This window comes from Octodon degus, unplaced genomic scaffold (genome assembly GCF_000260255.1).
Source record: "Octodon degus isolate 3935 unplaced genomic scaffold, OctDeg1.0 scaffold00010, whole genome shotgun sequence".
NCBI lineage: Eukaryota > Metazoa > Chordata > Mammalia > Rodentia > Octodontidae > Octodon > Octodon degus.
The window spans coordinates 6,017,479-6,037,907 of NW_004524586.1; the positions used below are offsets into that span (position 1 = coordinate 6,017,479).

A 20,429-nucleotide genomic window follows, 5' to 3' on the forward strand; every position below is an offset into this window, starting at 1 on the left:
TTTTAAAGCCCCTATGGAATCCGACGTGGGGCCAAAGTTGAACAGCACTGATTAAGAGGGGTGGGGGGCAGGGGTGTGCAGCTGCTGGGAGGAAGGAATCAAATCACTTTCTGAGTGCTACATTCTCAGTTTATTTTGAATAAAAAGTGGTATTCATCCTCTTGGAGCACCCTGTCAGAAGGCCATATTTTTAACCCAAAAGAAAAATGTAAGGTTGTCAAAGGCAACTTTTTGTTGAATGTACTGAAGTGAGAATGTTTGCAATTTTAATAGAAGTGTTTCATTTAATGCGCTCCTTAGCCCACATGCATACTGGTGAGATGAATACAGTCCCTGCTTGTATTGGGCAGGCTGTGGTGGCTGTTCTCAGGAGAACCAGGAACCTGTTCAGGTGAAACACTGCCACAGAGAGCAACTCTGAGTGCTTTTGCTACTGAGAAGAAAAATTTATCTTTTTGTGCTTTGCTTTGCTTTGCTTTACTTTATTTTATATATTTTTTGTACCAGGGATTGAACTCAGGACCTTGTACTTGTCAGGCAGGTGCTTATGCTGCTGAGCTATCTTCCCAACCCCTGAAAAGTTTATCTTTTTTTGATAACTACATTCTATGAAATCTTTTAGATTTCTCTTAAGTTATGGGCTGTGTTACAGAGATCCCTATGCACAAAGAGTGTTGAAGGTATTTTTAGGCAGAGGAAGAATATAAGGGGGTGAAGAATATACCCTTCCACTACCCTTACTGTATTTTTCAGATACATACATATTATTTATTTAGACATCCTCTATGCTGTCATAGTTACCACCTCTTTGCGAGCCACAAGACACCCCTAAATTGGCACAAGGGTTAAAGGGCCTGAGCTCTTCTATGTTCCAGTGAGTTTGCACTATCATTTCTCTACATATTTACTGTTCTTCCTTTTTTTCCACAGACTGCCTTCAGAATCCTAAGCATTTTTATAAACAGATATGCTCACATGTGTATTCCTGCCTGTTTATAGAGTCTGCTTCAGACTTTCTCTACTGCACCATGAACGTAAATGTCAGTGTGCGGAGTAAGCGCTACTTTCCTGTTCCCTCAGTCAGCTCATAAATCTCCGGGGCCCAGGCACCCTTCCTGCTGTTTCTTGCTCAGGCTTCTGCAGCTTTGCCTCCTGACAAGGGTCTGCCTAGCCTTTCAAAGGGCGGCAGCTGCCAGCAGGACCCTTTTCCTGAGATAAAAGAGTCTTCATTCTCAGCCTGCTTTTAACAAAAGAATAGCTTCCCCTCCCCCATATTTAAAAACCAACACCTGAGGCCCTTCACAGGCTAACAGCTTTGCTCACACTCTCAGCATCAGCGTCAAGCTACTGAGGTTCCTTACTTCCCTTCGTACATTAAGCAAATTCCAAATGGAATAAGAAAATGAATATAAAAAATGAAATAATAAGGAAACAGAGATGCATATTTATCTGATTGGAGGAATATAAGTACATATGCATCTAAGTGGAATAGTAGAAACAGCAAACCAAAAGACAAATAGATGTATCTGTATAAAACAGAAACACTTTCTTAGGGCAAGATAATAGCTGAAATTTTTTTTTTTTTTTTTTTTTTTGGTATTTTAGTGAAGGGTCTACAGGGCGTTCAGGATCTCACTACCAGATCGGACTCATAGTGATTCTCCTGTTTACAGCCTCCCAAGAGCTGGGATTACAGGCAGGCGCCACCACGCCCAGTCTCAATTGCTGTCTTAGCACGCCCAGGGGTGGGGCCTGCATGGCAGGCCCAGGAGCGAACCCCCAGCCCCTGTGCCTGCATGCAAGTGTTTTAATCTGCTGATCTATTTGGCTGGCCCTATTAGCTGAAAAATTAAATGATCAAAAATATAGCAAATACATTCCTGGAGAAAATAGTACATCTGATAAATATTGAGGAGAAATTGACTTATGGTGCAGCGAAGTTATAAATTATTAATAAAATAAACAAGCTAGTACAAAAACAAGCAAAGGACACAGCAATCTATAAAAACAATGTAATACTTGTAGATGCAAAAAACTGGCCTCCCAAATATTCAAAGAATATAAATTAAAATAATACCAATTTTTATTTTGAAGTTGACAAAGATATAAAAATGTTACTGTATCATGTTGGTGACAGGAATCAGAACAAAATGTGCACATTTCCTACTCTTGAGGCCTTTTCATCTATGCTGGGTTCGGATGAGAAACTGAAACAGCCTACAGCCTGATGGACTCAAGGTAACCAGGAATCCAAGAGGAGCTGCAAACTAAGCCATTTGATGGGATTTTGAAGAATCTCAGAGGTATTAGTTTAGAGAGTGTAACTCTAAAACAGATATATCAAAAAATGGCTGTAAAGGAGAAGGTATAGATTTACACTGCTTGATTTTTCTAAAGCAAGGGTTGGAATTGGAAGAGAACATACTTTTGCCTGATAAAAGGGGAAGCTTCCTACGATCAGAGCTGTCTGGTTCTCGAGGGGGCCAACTCAGGAGCGAGCTTTCTCATCCACCAGGAGCTCAAAGCTGGGCAGGCACAATAGAGATGGAATTTCTTGACCTATAAGTGACCTTCAAAATTTTATTCTCCAAAAAATCATCTGCCAATAACTACAGAACTTCCATACAGAGGTTTAGGTTTTAAAAAGAAACTAATTTGAATGATACCAGACAACTAAAGATAATAGAAACCTGTAGCGATTACATATGGTTGATCATAGTTTTAAAAAATTACAGATCCCAAATACTGTGAGCAGTATAGAATTCAAACATGTAAGGGCCAGCCAAATAGCTCAGCAGATTAAAGTGCCTGCAGTCAGCCCCAGGGGCCGGGGGTTCAATCTCTGGACCTGCCATGCCAGCTCCACCCCCAGGGCGCCCTGAGACTGGCAATTGAGACTGGACGTGGTAGCGCGCACCTGTAATCCCAGCTCTTGGGAGGCTGTAAACAGGCGGATCACTATGAGTCTGATCTAGTAGTGAGACCCTGAACACCCTATAGACCGTTTTCGCCACCCCCCAAAAAAATTCAAACATGTACATGTCTTTTTTAAATATATATTTTAGTGAGGGTCTACAGCATGTACAGGGTCTCCCTACTCGTATGATTCTCCTGTTTTCAGCCTCCCAAGAGCTGGGATTACAGGCATGCACCACCATACCCAGTCTCAATGCAGTCTTGGCAAGTCCCGGGGATGGCACATGGGGACTGAACCTCGGCCACTGTGCTCTGCCTAAGCAGGCGCTTTAATGTGCTGAGCTATTTGGCCGGTCCTGATGTCTTTTTTAATGTGTTCAGTGCAGAGTCTACAGGGTCTCACTACACAGCTCGGACTCAGTGATCCTCCTGTTTTCAGCTTCCCAAGTGCTGGGATTACAGGCACGCGACACCACACCTAGTCTCAGCTGTTGTCTCAGCGCATCCCAGGGGCGAGGCTGACACGGCAAGCAGGGATCGAATCCCCGCCCCTGTGTCTGCCTAAGCAGGTGCTTCAGTCCGCTGAGCTATCTGGCCGGCCTTATGTAGATATCTTGAGTCTGCTGGGATCAATGTGTAGATGGCCCATTGGCCACGTTCCTTTTGCCAGGTGTCTTCATGTCCAAAGTGCAGTGCAGTGTTCACATTTATGAGTGAGAGATTTTGATACGCCAGGAAGTGGGCAGCTTTGCACTTAGGACTTTCACATTAGCCAAGCTCTGGATCTGGAGATGACAACAGATGACCATTTCTTCTTCAAAGGAGAAGAAATTTTCAAAGTATTACCACCTAGATATTATTTGAGTACATTCGGAAGCATTCTATTTGGCTAACACCAAATGACACCTCCTTCACATCATGCAGTGAGATGCTAATGCTCTTCTCTGATAAAAGATTTAATGAGGGCAAAATCAAGCCAAAGTTGCATCTTAGAAAGACAGGAACAGAGTGAGGAATATGTAGAAAAAGAAGAAAAACTGCATTTCTTCAGAGTAGGCAGTAAGATTCTCAGTTTACAGGGACCTTGAGATCCTTTCAGGTAAAAATATAGTGGCTGAAGAAGAGGTTCATGTGAATATGAAGTTTAAACATGAATATGGAACTAATTAGCTCTGAGCAGAAACACTCTGCACCTTTATTATGGCATCACTGACAGACTGTTCTGTTAGGTACTAAAAATAGAGCTGCTCTCCTCAAAGGCAGAACCTCAGAGTACCCGCCCCCTGGCCATATCCCACATTAACTCTCTTGAAGTCTATAGGATAATGTAGCCTACAGTTAGGAAGACCCAGGGACGTTCTGTTCCGAGGTGTTTACACTGAATTTAAATTCAGATTTCTCATAATCTGAATTTAATTCAGATAAATTAAATACTTATATGTCCTGATCTCTTAAAAGGAAGTGGACAGACATTCAGCTGTTCCTCCCGTATATTATCCCTCTGTACTCATGAGGACTATCATTGGACTATTGGGGAAGAACAGTGTAGGACTAGGAGTCAGGAAAACTCAATGCTGGGTGCTGTATGGATTCTTCACTTACTAGTTATGTGACTCTTGAGCATCATTTCATTGTGACTCAGTTTCTTTAAAGGGGAAAGGAAGAATTATTCTATATTTTCATAATGTTGTTCAGAAGGTTAAATGACATAGTAACCATTAAAGCTATTATCCACAAAATCCCAGCAATAGGTAAAACATAGTGTTTGGACAGACTGAAATTGTGGCCACTCTTTTGCCAGAGGTCCCTAAACCTGGGACATCCTCTAGTCTAGATGGTTAGTCACAGAATGTGTGGAAGAAACCACACCACTTCAAAGTGTCATACTATCTCAAGATCCTCCGCATGTGCGGGTTCACTCAGGTAACTGTTAAAGCTGCCTATGTGAAGAAATGGCTTCCTTTATTCCTAATTTTTGGATTGTATTTTCTTGAAGTGGAATTAAACAAGATATATAGAGAAGCACCTACAATCTGACCTAATACCTGTTTTGGGTTTGACTTGTCCCTTGAAAAGTGGGCCCTCTTATTTTGTATGTAAGTCGGTGCTTTGGGTCCAGCTTCTTCATATTGCTTCTGTGTGTTGAAAGACACTGGAGATTGTGGCATCTTGGGCACAACTGATTCCTTTTCTCTCTCCTCTCCTCTGAACTATTCATAGTTCTGGGTGCAAATGGGGCCTCTTTCAGAAGGGTGAAGAACCAAGGAGCATGGCTAAGAAGGAAACCACAGTTGGGGATTTTCTAGAAAAAACTAGCCAGATATTAGCCCATTTATTCTTATAGCAAAGCCTCTTGGCATGGTCTACTAGTAGCCAGAGGAAGCTATTTTCCTGGTGACCACAGAGACCCCTGATTCTGGGAGTGCAGGGACCACGGGAACAGGGAAGAGTAATAGACTCTTAGAGCTTGATAGGAGGCAGTACTTTCTCACTCAGCCTCCCAACAGGCAGGGAGCTGGAGCACCTCAGAGGTAGCCCCTCCTGGCACTCTCAGGATACCTTCAGGGTGCCTCCTGGGAAAGCCTATATTATCCTTCATCAGATCAGGCAAGCCTTGGGAAAATGAGCTTGTTTTGAGGTAAAATCTATCTCTTTTAAATTGACCTTCGTGCGTGCGTGTGTGTGTGTGTGTGTGTGTGTGTGTGTGTGTGTGTGTGATATTTTGGAGTATTCCAGACCAATTTTGTTTAATTTTGTTTGGCGGTCCTTTGAGTAACCAAAGAAATTCCTCATGACTTATTTTACTTTTCTTCTCTGAACTAAATCTCTCCATATCCTTCAGCTATTCCTTTTTTTGGTCTTTTTGAGACAGGGTCTTGCTATTACAGTTCAGGCTGGCCTTGACCTCATGTTGTAGCCCAGGCTGGCCTTGAACTCACAATGATCCTCTTGCTTTAGCCTCCTGAGTGCTGGCATTACAGGCATGTGTCACCATGCCTGGCTCAAAAAATATTCCAGCCACAGAATGTCTATTCTCATGTACACACATCATGGTTTCTAAAGCTTCGATCCTATGGGGTAGAGAGCACCTACTTTTTTTGTGGTTCCTAGTACAAGAACAACTCTCTCTCTCTCTCTCTCTCTCTCTCTCTCTCTCTCTCTCTCTCTCCCCCCCCCCCCCATCTTGGGAATCAAACTGAGGTCTCCTGCTTGCCAGGCAAGCTTTTGCTGTGCTACTGAGCTATATCCTGGACACTGAACAATCTCTTACCTAATGACTCAAGATCTGTGTGTGGGATTTTATGGTTGGTTCATTACTAAGATGGGAAACAAGAAGCCCTGTGAATCCCAGTGCCTGAACTCTGAATTGTGGCTCACCTGCTATGCCTTAGCTCCAAATTCAAGGATAACCTTCCAGAGCCTTCCAGTGCTCCTTGCCTTTATCGCAAATATAAGATAATAAGAATTATGCTGTTTCCAGTCAATCAAAGCATTTTTTATCATCTCATTCCTGAAACTCCAAAATGGTGGCTTAAATGAAACACTGATTTGTTCTGTATTTTTTTTCCCTGCCTCCACCAGAGGGGAGCCAATTACAGGTTCCCCCTTTGCCCAGAACTCTTTGGCCTGTAAACTAATGTGCCCTCAGGGTGTAGCAAGAACCTAGACCTAGAATGCGTAGAATGCACAGCCTGGCCTCAGTGGCTTAGAAACAGAAAGCAAGAGAATCAACAAAAACTGCTTCCTAACAGGTGCTCTCCTCCCCTCCCCTCCCCTCCCCTCCTCTCTCCTCTCCCCTTTCTCTTTTTCCCCTCCTCTCCTCCTCCTTTCCTTTCTATTATTTCCATTTTTTGAGACAGTGATTCACTACGTAGTTCAGCCTGACTTTGAATTTACCCTGTAGCCCAGGCTGACCTCAAATTTGTGGCAGTTCAGCCTTCCAAGTGCTTGGATTACAAGTGTGCACCACTGCGCATGAGCAGTCTTTCATCCTTTTCTGCATAGTCTGCTTCACTGTAGCCAGGTCCTTCCTAAGAGAACCCCAGAAGAGGAATAATCTTGGAGGCTAACACACAGGGATGGAGTGAATGGACTGGAGACTGGCGTCCTTGGTTGGTGGAGGAATGAATCCATTGAAGAATGCTGCCCTCTGACTGCCATCTCCTCCTGTTATTCTGTTTGGGTCTATGTAACATTCAGAATGCTTTTTAATATATGTTCATCTTAACATATTTTGTTAACATGTTATCTTAAAATCCAAGGTGACTCTTCTTGTGAATAACATTCTCTGGGAGAGCAACTGTTTTCCCTGTTCCCTAACTGGCTAGAGTATAGAGTTAAGGAAAAGGAGGGCAGCGGGCATGTTCTGAGCATTTGCTGTGTGTCAGGAATTTTACGTAGATTGTCTTGTTTGCTCTGCTGCATGTGAGAGCACTGTGCAGAGCAGGGATCGACACCTTGACCTGTTAGATTGTACCATTTGGACAGTCCCCTTCAGGAAGTCTCTTCCGATACTGGGCAGGCTCAGCACCCAAGCTCTTTGGTTTCAGGAGGCTTTGTTACAATCTCTACTAAGGGGCCAGCTTGGCCAGAAATGGCCTTGTGGGTCATTAGTGAATGGCAGCAGGAGGCTTCAATGTATTTATGGTCCTTAGAAAATCAGACTTGGGATGAGAATTTTAGGGCTGTAGTAGACTTTGCCAAACATATAGCAAACCTTGAATTCTTAAGCTGTGGAAACTGAGGCCAGGAAATTAGGATAAATGATGTTTCCCCAGCCACACAACTAATTAGCAGTGAAGCTGGGACTTGAAGGCTGAGACCTGAGCATGCTCATCATGAGCTACAAGGAAGTGGGAAAAGAGAGGAATAAAATATTCTTCTTTCTTCCTAAGAAAGAAAAAGAGAAGTCGTGTACATGTAGCCAGAAAAAAGAGCCAGTTTGTGAAAATACAGATCTAGGGTGGGCTAAAGAATTTCAGTAAGTGATTTCCCAGATTGTGTTTTGTTCCCATTGCACGGACAGTTGGAAGCCAAATGCAAGCCACCAAAGTTGCAGTGAAAGAGCGAACAATTATAGCGCAAATATTTGTGGGCAGCTGTGGGAGTGCAAGCCACCTGCTCCAAGTTTACAGCTTTGTTATAGTTGGTAAACATTAAAAATGGAATGGGAACGCCCCCAGGCTGCAGAGCATCCCATGCCCTTCCTGAGAGGCCTGGCTCGGGGAGCGGGGTGGCCGTATCCCACTGTATCTGAGAGTTGCTCTCTGTTGGTAGACCATTGTAGCCAATAGTCTCCTGTAGAGACTGAGGGAGGCAGGGAAGTGTTACAGCATCATAGACTTATAGTTTGCAGGGGCCACAGGATCCCCAGAATATGATCTCCCTCCTGTGGTTCAGAGGAAGACACTGAGATCCAGCAGTGGTGCACCCAAGGAATAAAGTCAGAGGCAGAGCAACTCTTGGCCCTTTTCCCATCTTCCTCTAGACCTCATGAAATGTGCTGATAAAAAGGGAGCCATGGTGTCACAGAGAATTACTGCTGGAAGGGACATGGTTCTCAAGCAGGATTTTGTGTTGTCACATAACCAGGGGCATTGCAGCATGGAGTGGCGGCGGGGGGGGTGGTGCCAAGAATGCCAAATGGCTTGCAATGTGATAATCTTGCATAGTCAAAAAGTGTTTTCTCAAATACCAAAAATAACTTTGTTGAGAAATGTCCTGCCCACAGTTTGACTTTAAAGTTGAGGAATCTAAGCCTAGAGACAGAGAGGGACACGACCAAGGTCCCAAAGGAAATCAGCAGTCCCCTGACTCCAGGCCATTCACTGTTTTAGTCCATCCCACTGGGCCTCTGAGTGAATCAGTAGCAACGCTGGCCCCTTCAGCAAAAGCATGACTTCAGCTCCCTCCCTGTTCAACCCTAAATTATTCCTTACTTGCTCCTAAACTATTGCCAGGCCTGTACTTACTTGGACTTCAGGCCCTCCTGCCCGTAAGGCTGCAGCAGATACTGGTGCACAAGCTTGTCCCTGAGAGTCCCCGCCAGTTTGATTTTCTTTCTTGATCGATGCAAGTTGATGATGAAAAGTGTAATGGAGCCTCGAACGTAATTGTGGCTGAGAGAGAGAGAGAGAGAGAGAGAGAGAGAGAGAGAGAGAGAGAAGTGGTCAGTTGGATACACCTAAATAATTATAGCCTGCACAAAATAGTACCACCCCAGAAGAAGAGGGCCTTTTTTTTTATAGATTTTGGTCACAACAGACCTTAAGGTCTTGTTATTGTGGTTTCCGAAAAAGAGGATACCTACTTCTGACCACCTTCCTTCTATTCTTGTTTAAATTTATTATAGTGATTTTAGAAAAAAATATTTTTCCAAAAAAAAGGACAAATTCTAAAAAAAAAATATTTTTCCAAATATGAATGTAAATGTGATCGAAAAACAAAGGCAAAAGTAAAATTTCCCATAATTACAGAATTTTGAAATATTAGATTTTGGTAAGCATTCCTTCAAGTATTGTTTTATTATTAATTTGACAAATATTAAGTACTTTGACACACACAAATATTACCATTTTTATATGACTCATATCACAGTATTTACATAGCTCTTTTTCAGTTAATGAACATCTTAAACATGTTCTTAAGTTATTATATATTCTACTTTCAGAAGAATATAATTTTCAACCATAACAATATAGCATAATTTGTTTAGTCCTCTACTTTTGACTTCGTATTGTTTTCAATTCATGCCCTTATAAATTCAGTCATGAAAGTCTTCACTATGCATAAACTTTTTGCACATCATGATTATTTTGGAAGGATACAACCCTACAAATTGTAATCTTTAGGTCAAGAGAAAGTGCATTGTATGTTTCCTCACTTATTATTCTAGTTCATTCCCTGTTGTGGTCCTACCTGTGGGAAGATTTTATGTCTCCGATCTGTGGAAACAGAAAGTGACCACGTGATTTGTTTTGTCTAGTGAAAAGTGAGAGGACATGCTAAAGCCCTTGGGCAGAAGCTTTACGAGCCAGTCTATATTTTGCTGTATTCCACTATGTTTTTTTCCTCTGCTGAAAGGCTGACAATTTTTTTTTTTTAAATGTATTTGGTTGTCACAGGGTGTCACTACACAGCTCTGCCTCACAGTGATCCTACTGTTTTCAGCCTCCCCAGCTCTGCGATTACAGGTGTACAGCCACTGTGCCCGGACTCTGGCTGGCTCAGCCTGTCCTGAGGGAATGGCTGGTGCGGCATGTGGTGCCAGGCATTGAACCACGGTCCCTGAGCTTGCCTAAGCAGATGCTTTAGTCCACTGAGCTATCTCGCCAGTCCTCAGAGGCTGGCAATTCTTTTGAGAGACACTGAGTTCCTGATCTAGGTGCCAGAATGAAGATGAGGCAGACACAGCTATGGCTGAACCACGATGGAAAAGTAGTGTGAATAAGAAATACATTTCCTTATTGAAAGCCACGGACATTTGAGGGTTCTTTGTTGTCGCAGCCTAACCTCACTTATACTAATAGCTTCACAGATTTTGATAATAACTCTCCAGAAAGGGTTTTAGAAATTTGGCTCCACTGGCTCTGTATGAGAGCACCAATTTCTTCATTTCCTTGAGAATATAGAAATTAATCTTTAAAATATCTTCATGGATGTGAAAGTCAAGATGGGATCTCAATTTGTGGTAGCATGAACAATTTTACACTTCATACTAAAGCGCCACATTTTTCCTTTGATTATCTGCTGTTTTCTTTCTTCTTTTATATACCGCCTGTTCATGTCCTTTGGCCATTTTCTGTTGATTTATTTTATTTTTTTTTCCGGAACCGGGGACTGAACTTAGGCCCTTGCACTTGCCAGGAAAGCGCTTATTCTACTGAGCCATCTCCCCGGCCACTTTCTATTGATTTATAAAAACTATTTATTTGTGAAAGAAATCTTTTGTATATATTCATGGTACAAAAATATCCCACAGTTGTCTTTCTCTATTTCAGATTACAATGTATTCTGATACATACAGGTTAAAAAAATTTTATGTAGTCAATCTATCTTTTTGATTCCTGCTTTTTGCTGTTTTACCTACCTCAAGATTATAAAAGTATTCACCATTTGGGATTCTTTTAAACTAGTACAGGATGTCCAGAAGCCTGGGAGAACGATATGCCTACATGTAAGAGTTTCTCAGCATGTATCAACAAAACTATAATGATTTCCTTCTCTCTGTAAGAAAAAAGACCTTGTTTTTAAGGGGTCCCTGAAGGCCCCATCTGGATGGGTTAATGAGAGGAAACAGAAAAAATGACCCAGCCCTGCTTTCAAAGAAGTTTGGAGAAACTCTAAGTCAACTTTGCCCAAAGGGAAACATCGCTCCTCACAGACCCATCACCCCTTGATCCTTGGATCACTGATCTCTACTTCTGAAGGTGCTAATTAAGACTTTAGTGACCAAGGGCAGGTCAGTATGATAACTTGGGATTTTTCAAATAAGTATGGTTTCCAGAGCTCTTCCCTGGAAATTCTGATTCAATCCATTTAGGCTTCAGACCTGGGAATCTGTATTTTAAAATTTTTCTGAAGTATTTGGTCTATTATTTCTGAAATAATAGCTGGGTTTAGAAACACTTACTTAGAAAAATCCATTAAGGTTATGAGAAGAACTCCCAGAATACCGACAGGCTATACATCAGAGTATTTTTCTTGTACCTTGTGCATTAATGTGTGTAAAGCTTTTTATATGCCTACATTTATAAATTCTTATATGCCTCTCCTATGCAGTCTCTTCTCCAGTCCCTCCCAATCCCTGGACACGTTAACTAGCTTTTGCTGCCAAATGAATCAGAAGAACATGCAATGGCTCTGAGAAGGCTTGTGTCACCATAGCTTTGGAGAAAGATGTTGACAGTCCGTGCTGCCACTGACCATCACTAGAACAACTAGATTCCATTGGTGGGCTTTTAGTTTAGCTAAAATACGTGCATACTTGAGGAAGAGATCATTAACTATTGTACTCTGGGCCTCAGGGTGTGAGAAAAATAGGCATTGATGGGTACTAGTTTTGCCAGATTGCAGTAAACCCTTTTGCAAACAACTATCAAATAATACTCTCAAGGCCAGAAGCAGAGAGGAGAGAGCCACAGGCTTGCATTTATGAGGTTCTTTTTAACATGTTGGGGGCAGAATGAGTGCTCAGAGCTTCAGAGAGAAGGGTAGGATGTGGGGAAATGGTGGGTGGGTGGGAGGCTTGAAATCATAGCACTGCTGCAGGGAAAGTGGTCTTTCCAAGCTGCTTGGCAATGGTCTGATCTCCATTTACATTGTTCCCCTGGGGGAGACAAACCAGTGCAGACCAGGGACCAACGTGGGAGGCTCTCACATAACTTTTGAGTCCTCCTCAGGTAGAAACTGGCACCGAAGAGCAGACCACTTTAACTATCCCGCACTCTGCCTGACTGATAGGCAAGGACATGATGCAGAAGCTTTTCGGCTGGAAGATAAATTCTTGGCTGCTGATCATAGCATCAACCTATGAATACTGTGCTCCAACAATTCAGATTCTTGAAGAAAGTGTATTTTATGTCCACAGAAAACTAATCCTGGAGGAGTGTCTGTCTGTTCCTTAAGAAAAATGGTCTGAAGGCTTGTTGAGGAGGCCATTTTTGATGCCCGATGTCAAGTCCAGGTGGCTTTTGGTCACCTTTGTGAATGGCTTTGTCTGGAGAGAAGCTGTCTGGGATAGTACATTCATCTTGCTCTGTGTCTCACTCGTGGTGAGACTTTTCCACCAGCAGCCAGCCCATGTATCTGGAGTTCATCTCTGCTGGCTGTTCTTCGCCTGCTTGACGTCTTCTCTGTGTTGCCATGGGAGGAGGAGGAGGAGGAGGAAGTGAGTCAGGGAAGGGAAACTTGAATTGGAATATCCTCCACATAAGAGGTGGGAGATGTCATGTGGATGGTGCTTCTTGAGTTCCAGAGAGAAAACAGTGCTGTGGTAGAAACACCTCCAGTGAAGCTAGGGGTCTGGGAACAGAAAGGAGGGTGATGGTTTGCAGCCCATGGTCGTTCCCAGTGAAAGCCAATGTGCTTGAATACTGGGTCAGTCCAATCTATCCAAATCTAATTCAAAGGTTTTTGGTTCGGTAAAAGTCAGGCCATGTTTTGCCAAACATTTTTTTTCCCTTAATTTTAAAGCCCCTGTGTATTTTAAGGGAAATTTAATCCACATGTTTCTGATTCATTTACACTTAACTCATCAAAATATTTTTTTGCAAGAGTCATTGATGTCCAAGAAGCCTCAGGAACCTTTTTTATGAGCCTTTAAAAAAACTTCTTCTGGAAAACAGGAAGTTGTGTTTTGCCAATAGTATACTAACTTGAACCCCCAAAGGCTCAGTTTTCCTTCAGCGTCCACCAGGTTCCAATTGGTTCGGAGCTTGGCTACAGACCTCTGCTCCGCCCACAAGCATACATTATCTCAGTAGAATGGCTCATATGAAAAGGTTTCCCTGTCAAAATTTGATTGTTCTCTGTGTAAGATCGGGGGTAAGAACTGCTGATTAGTTTACTCTAGTGACTTAATTCGTTAACTCCAGAGTAAAAAATCAGAAAAGTACCTGCCAATGTTGATATGCCACCCAACTTCATCTTCTAAATCAACTCTAAGAGACAAGGGCCTGCTAGGTCAGAGGCTGCCAGGAGAGGCAGTAGGCTCTCTAGGTAGGTGTTGTGCGACTGTCAGAAAGAAGGAAGAGGAAGTCTTGTGCGCCACAGGATGTTGGCCTCAACTCTAAGGGTCAAACCTTTGTTCAGGAATTCAGGAAGACAATAGAAATGCAAATATCTGGCAAGGTGCTTGTTACATTGCAAACATTCAGCTACACACTGGAGTGCAGTTGTTCTTTTAAAGGACACTTCCTTTACGTGGTTCTGGTACTAAGTTTATCCCTGTTATCCAACCCTTGTTTTGACCCAGCATATTTATTTTTCAGATCAGTGATCAAGGTTGATCAGCGTGATGTCAACATGTGCACTCTTCTTTGGTTCTGTTACTTTAGCCTCTTTGGCCACAAATAAACTGGATGAATCAGTAGTGCTTTCTTAGGACTGTTGTAGGGGATGTGAGGGCTCAGGCAGGCCACATGGCTTCCCAGAGCAGCGCAGGCACACCTCTGTTCCTGTGCACACCTATCTCGGCACCTGTCACCTGCTATGTGGAGGAGGTGTGTAAGCTTAGCTGGCTCCTTGTGTCCACTGTAGGTATGCTAGGGGCTAAAGACCTTTGCCTCAGTTTTCACCTTTATGGGTCATATGTGACATAATGCATGATCCATGGGTAATGAAAGTCTTTTCTTCTTTCTTTTTAACTGGAAAAGGAAGAGAGTATACTAAAAGAGTCATGGTGGAATCGCATCCCCAGAGAGGTTCTAAATCCAGATGATTTTACTAATAGTGAATGGTATAACTAGCGACTCTACCACACCATCCTCTCTTGGTGACATCACAGGGGAAAAGAGCAAAAGTATAAGCCAGCAGTAACGTACTGATGTCTTAGTTCTGCATTCATCCTTTCATTCTCTGTCAAATATCTGTGAGACCTTCTTCATGCTAGTTACAATATTAGACATTAAGAATATAAAAATAAAATGCCGGTCTTGAGTTCATGGTGTACTTAGGATATTAATGATGACTTCCCATGGGAATGGCAAAGAACGCTTGGGTGAACATCAGGCTAAGAATATGTAGGGAAGACATACAAATCTTGCCAAACCCATAAAGCTCCAGACGCTTTTTCCTCAAGTCCCTAGAACAGTAGTATAAAGGCCGAAGACGGGCATATTTTCCAACAGGGGCAGGAGGTGCCAAGAGCAATTTCTCTCTGTTAGGCTGGGGTCTCCCTTTTGGGTGGTTACCTCAGGGGTAGGCAGAGACAAGGAATACAATGTTCCCTTGTGTGGAGATCAGATAACTCCACACCAAGGCCATCCAGCAGTCACTCTGTCAGGTATGGGGCTGAGCTTCCTGCTGAGCAAAAGGCATGTTGAAAGCCTCTGGCCTCTGCCCAAACCAACCTCCCCTCACCTACAATAGGCACTTGTATCTAGAGGCAAGACAACTGGCTGTTTGCCCCCCTTTGCTCAGAGTTATTCTTTGAAAAAGCTTATCATGAGGAATTAGCTGGCTTGGCTCCTGTCTCATCAAGGACTGAGAAGAAGCATCTGGTGTAATCTGATCACACAGCTCTTTGTGCTTCCCCTCCCCTTGATCAACTCCCGATAGGCTTGACAGGCCCAGAGATAGAGACCTGGCAGGAGGTAGCCCCCACAAGCCTGCTCCCAGGTTTTCTCTGTAGTAAGAGAAGGAGTTGTCTTTCCCAGGGCAGCCTACTCTCCTTAAACAGGAAGTGCTGTCAGACATATTTGATCAGATGGGTTTTGCTTTAAGACCAATTTAAAATTTTCACTCATGATCTTCACGTTTTGAAAACATTTTTATCTGTTTATTTACTGATCATTAATTTTCCCGTTTGTTTTAAAGACAACTTTAGTGACCACTAGTTCTTCTGGTCAAAAAGAGAAGGGTAACCAGTATCACCACACTAGAATGCAGCACCTTTGGGGATCTCCCTTCTCTTGATCTATCTCCCATCTCCTGAAAGGATGCCTACATTCGATTTAGCTTCTTAACACTTAATATAGCTGAAATTTTCTTTCTTTTTTTTTTTTCTTTTCAGTACTGAAAAGAACTCTGAAGCGGGTCGGGCTGTTCTCAGGAACCCTTTCAGTGCTGTGGTACCCAGTTTGAGACACACTGGAGCTAGGTTCCTCACAGTGCAACTCTCAGCAGGCGTTTTATAAATGGAGACCTTTTCCTAAAGCCCTGTCAGTGCATTATAGGACAAGACATGGCCTTTTGCCTTGCCTTAGGCTTAGACAACCAAAAAACTTCATGAACATTGTATAAATTGTTACAGAGAAAATACCCAACAAAAAATTGTTAGGTGAACAAATACCACATGTCTTATGAATTTCTTTATGAATAAATCCTGTAAGTATGAAAAGAGAGGTATAATTGGAAAAAAATCTATTATTAATCATTTGAGAATCTGCAGAGTATGGTGATCCCAGAGGCAGTTTTCCATTATCGGTAAATATAGGTGATTCTTCAAGAGGTTCCAAATGGCATAGAATTCTCAGAGGGGCTGAAACTTATTGGGCAGCCTTTCTGTTCCATTTTTATGAGGACTTACTTGTGGTGGTTTGTGCAGTGAGCATAAATTCTTAGTTTGTCCCGGATCACTCGGCCGGGCCGTGGCTTCCGCTGGAGCCCAGCTACATGCACTGCCAAGACTTTGGGGCCAATCAGGCGCTTGTAAAGTAGCGAAAGCCAGTAGTCCTGAGAATACAGAGATAGAGGATCAGGAAGAGAGTTCAGTTCAGGTATTCTGAGTAACTATGACATATACATAGGCCATATATATATATATATATCTCCAAGAATCTTGCATTATCATTCCAGTAAAATGCTTGCCCTGGGTTGACAATAAAGTGGGTACTGGCTAACGTGGCCTATTCTACTGACTAAATATTAAATAGTAATAGTGAATAGCATATGAACAAATGCATCAAAGTTTTTCACATACACAATAACCAGTTGAGGTCTTAAATATTTAAGTTGTCCCCTAACTTATTTTTTGTGCTGGTTTGTGGCTGCTGTTTAATTGTAAGATGAGAGGTTTCTATTCCGTAGGATTGTTACCAATATGAGAATTCAAAATATCATCATCCAAGTATTGTTACTGGGAGCTACTTTTAAAGGGGTAGGGAGATGGAGCTTTTCCAGGCAGGTGCCTAGAGTTCTCAACTACAGAGCCAGAAAGACAGACAGAAAAATATATGTGCATCATGGTGCTAATACATGGTCATTCTCAGCATAATAATTCTGAGTTAAATAAGAACATGATGCTTTAACCATTCTAGGTCTCATCTGTAACTGATAATGCTCAGAGTGGATAACAGGAAGGCCCATCCAGGATGGGAGAGAAACTAACCAATAGCCTTGCTGCCTGAATGGAGTACAAGGGAAAGGGAGGCTTTCTGCTGCTGCTTCCGCCCTGTTGCCTGCCCTGCTATGAGCCATCTCTCTTCTACTATGTCTCTCTGCCGTGCTGCCCTGCCTTAGACCTAGCTTTGGACTCAAACCTGTGCACACTGTGAGCTAAAGTAAACTTTTCCTCCCTAAACTGGTGTTGGGTGCTTTGTCCCAGCAGGGAGAAAGTAACTAAGGCAATGTGCATGTCCTGATCTTACAAAAGCCTTCTATTAAGCCACCCTAATTTCTCTCTGTTTGCTCCTTATCACATTGTGTTCTTTTATTTGACACAAATATAAATGTTGCATTTGAGTTTTTAAAATCATTTATTTATTTAATGTAGTTAGTACAGGATCTATAGGGTCTCACTATACAGATCAGACTGACAGTGATGCTCCTGTTTTCAGCCTCCCAAGTGTTGGGATTACAGGCGCGCACCACCATGCATGGTTTCAGTGGCTGGCTCTGCGCAGGGCAGGCATGGCACGCAGTACCGGGGGTAGAACCTGGGTCCTTGCACTTGCCAAGTAGGCACTTAGGCCGCTGAAGTATCTCCCCAGCCAAATGTTGCATTTGTATTGTATAATATCTTAATGTCTACTGTGGGGCAATGACTTCTGTGTTTATAAATCATATAAAACAGGGCTGCTTAATTTGTTTCTCTCCACTTCACTCCAAATTCTAGAATTCAGTGAACATCTTATTAATTCAGTGTATAATCTCCAGTGTTAAAGACATAAATCATGTCTTCTCTACCTTCAACTTTTCAGGTAGAAACTTCTCGATGATACTTGTTTTTTCTTGTGTGATCATCTAAAACATCAGCTACCTAAAAGTTCCTGGTGAATTGCACAAAATAAAACAAATTCTTAAATCCTTATGCCACCAAATTAGCTCCAAATCTGCTATTTATTTCTAAGGTTTACCAATTTGTGTACTTTAATTAATTTTAAGTGGCCCTAGGATGACAGTTAAGGGCAGTCTCCTAATGTTAAAAATGGCACATATTCAGTTACTATCAATCATATAGATGGAAAAATGTTGGTCTAACTTATTCTCATTTGATTACAATTTCTGTGGTTTTTATCATTACTTTGTGAAGTGTCTCTCATGTTCTAATTAGATTTCCACTTTTTCTTACTGATTTATAATATCCCTGTATTAAAATAAATGTTTAATAAACTTAATATTTGAGTTGGACACTGTTACCCTGGTATGTCCTCAGTAGTTCCTGTGGTTAGAGATTATTATTCCTATTCTGTACGTATGAAGATGGGTTCAGAATATTTAAAGGTACTTTTCAAGTCATAAAACTAGTCAGTGATAATCCTTGAGAATAAATAAGGATCCAATGGTTTCTGGTGGTTGTGCAACACTTTTATTAACTCTGAGAAATATAAAGGTGTATACTCTAAAGACAGCTGACAAACAAGGCTGTGGATATAGACTCTAAAAGGGATCCTTACTTTTAGTACAGGGAGTCATTATAATTTAATTTCTGGATCCTATATTCTCAGATCATTTGCAAGAAAAGTGAGAGCACAAAATACTTCTGTTTTTCCAACTCCAACTCACAATTTGTTCCTCTTTTTATTATTTTTCATTTCAAACAACTGTTCATTATTTAGGAAATTTGAAAAGGCTTGCTCTCACACTTTCGTTTAGTATTGGCAGTTTTCGCTTAAGGGAAGAAACACTTGTAGAAACCCATTCATGTTTAGGAAAAAGATATTTTTATTATGTTTGTTTCTTAATACTTATGGAAAACTAAAAATATATTTCAAAGAAATTAACACAACTTCATGATGATTAAGTGATGAAGTTGAACTTTATTAACTTGAAACAAATCTTTTCCCTATAGGATACCTAAATGCCAAAATGTTCTCTCAGAAAAGTGAGGAAACTTGGGTAAATGCTCTGTAATTTTGAAGTAGATACATAGAAGAAGTTGATGTAATTAATTCATAATGACTAGTGTTCTCCCCAGTTAGCTTTTTTTGTTGTGGTAAAATACACAGAACAATGATAATCTTACCCATTTTAACAGTTCAGTGATGTTAAATATAGTTATAATGCTATTTAATTCACCATCCATTTCCATAACTTCTCATGTTGTAAAACTGAAGCTTTATATCAGTTAAACTTTCTTTCTTTCTTTCTTTCTTTCTTTCTTTCTTTCTTTCTTTCTTTCTTTCTTTCTTTCTTCTCTCTCTCTCTCTCTCTCTCTCTCTCTCTCTCTCTCTCTCTCTCTCTTTCTTTCTTTCTTTCTTCTTTCTTTCTTCTTTCTTTAATCAGTTAAGCTTTAATCCCCTATTCTCTTCTTTGGTAGCTACCATTGTACTTTATGCGCACCTCATATAAGTGAAATCGTATAATCCTTTATTTTTTTGTGGCTGGCATATTTCACCAAACATAATATCTCCAAGGTTTATGCATGTTGTACGCTGTGACAGGATTATCATTCTTTTTAAATACCAAACAATATTCTGTTATATGTGCGCGTTCTATTTGGACTAATTTGTGACCTCGTGTGTGCCATATCCTGAAAAGCGCTCCACAGGCAGTGAGCGCCTATGTTAGGTAGGGTGTTTTGCTTGGTCCAGTTCAGCAGTGGCGAGCCTATGGCATGAGTGTTATTTTGTTTTTAAGACAAGAGATGTTAATATATGAGTTGCTTTTTTCTAGATTAAAATCTCAGTATTCAGGATTAATTGCAGTGTTGTATTTTGTGATAAGTGGCTTTTGGGTTCTACTTTGGGCACTTATCTCTAACGTGTTCACCACCATTGTAGTTGCTTTATTATGTTGTTTACAACCTCTATTTCCTGATTTATTTTCTCTCTTTTATCTACCCAATATCAAGAGTGTTGGGTTTTCAGCTGCTATTACCGAGGACTCTCTGCTTCTTTCACTTTTGTCTTTTTGTTTCCTATATTTTTATGTCTGTTACTGTGAGAATGTTTGTAATTGTTATATCTTCTTCTTTTTTTTTGGTGGCACCAGGGATTGAACTCAGACCCTTGTGCTTGCCAGGGAAGTGCTTATTCTATACTGAGCAATCTCTCCAGTTGTTATATCTTCTTTTTAAAATTTTTTTTAATAGATTGCAAATTGAAAGTAAATTATTTACAAACATAAATGAATATAAGAATAAAAACTGTCCAAAATAAAAATGAAGAATTTACAGATTAGTCATAATAGTTCACTGTGTCAAAACCAAGAAACTTATATTCGTATAATTAGAATTCCCAAAGTAGAAAGGAGTAGGCAATAAATATTTAAAGATTTAACATTTCTGAATTTAGTTCAACTTATAATGCCACATTTCCAAGAAAAATGAACCTTTTACAAAGACATTTAAATAAAATCATACCAAGATGCACAAAGATGAAATTGTCCAAAACTTCTTGTAAAGAAAAAAA

The 20,429-nt window shown here is 41.2% G+C and overlaps 1 protein-coding gene across 1 annotated transcript in view; it reads right to left on the reverse strand.

Annotated features, from left to right (window-relative positions):
• Positions 1-20,429, reverse strand: part of Hpse2 (heparanase 2 (inactive)) — a 905,948-nt gene that overhangs the window by 11,393 nt on the left and 874,126 nt on the right. Inside the window, exons 10-11 of the mRNA XM_023709036.1 lie at positions 16,166-16,311; positions 8,889-9,035 (exon numbers count right to left, since the gene is read on the reverse strand). Of these exons, the coding sequence (XP_023564804.1) occupies positions 8,889-9,035; positions 16,166-16,311 (293 nt within the window). The remainder of the gene's footprint in view (positions 1-8,888; positions 9,036-16,165; positions 16,312-20,429) is intronic.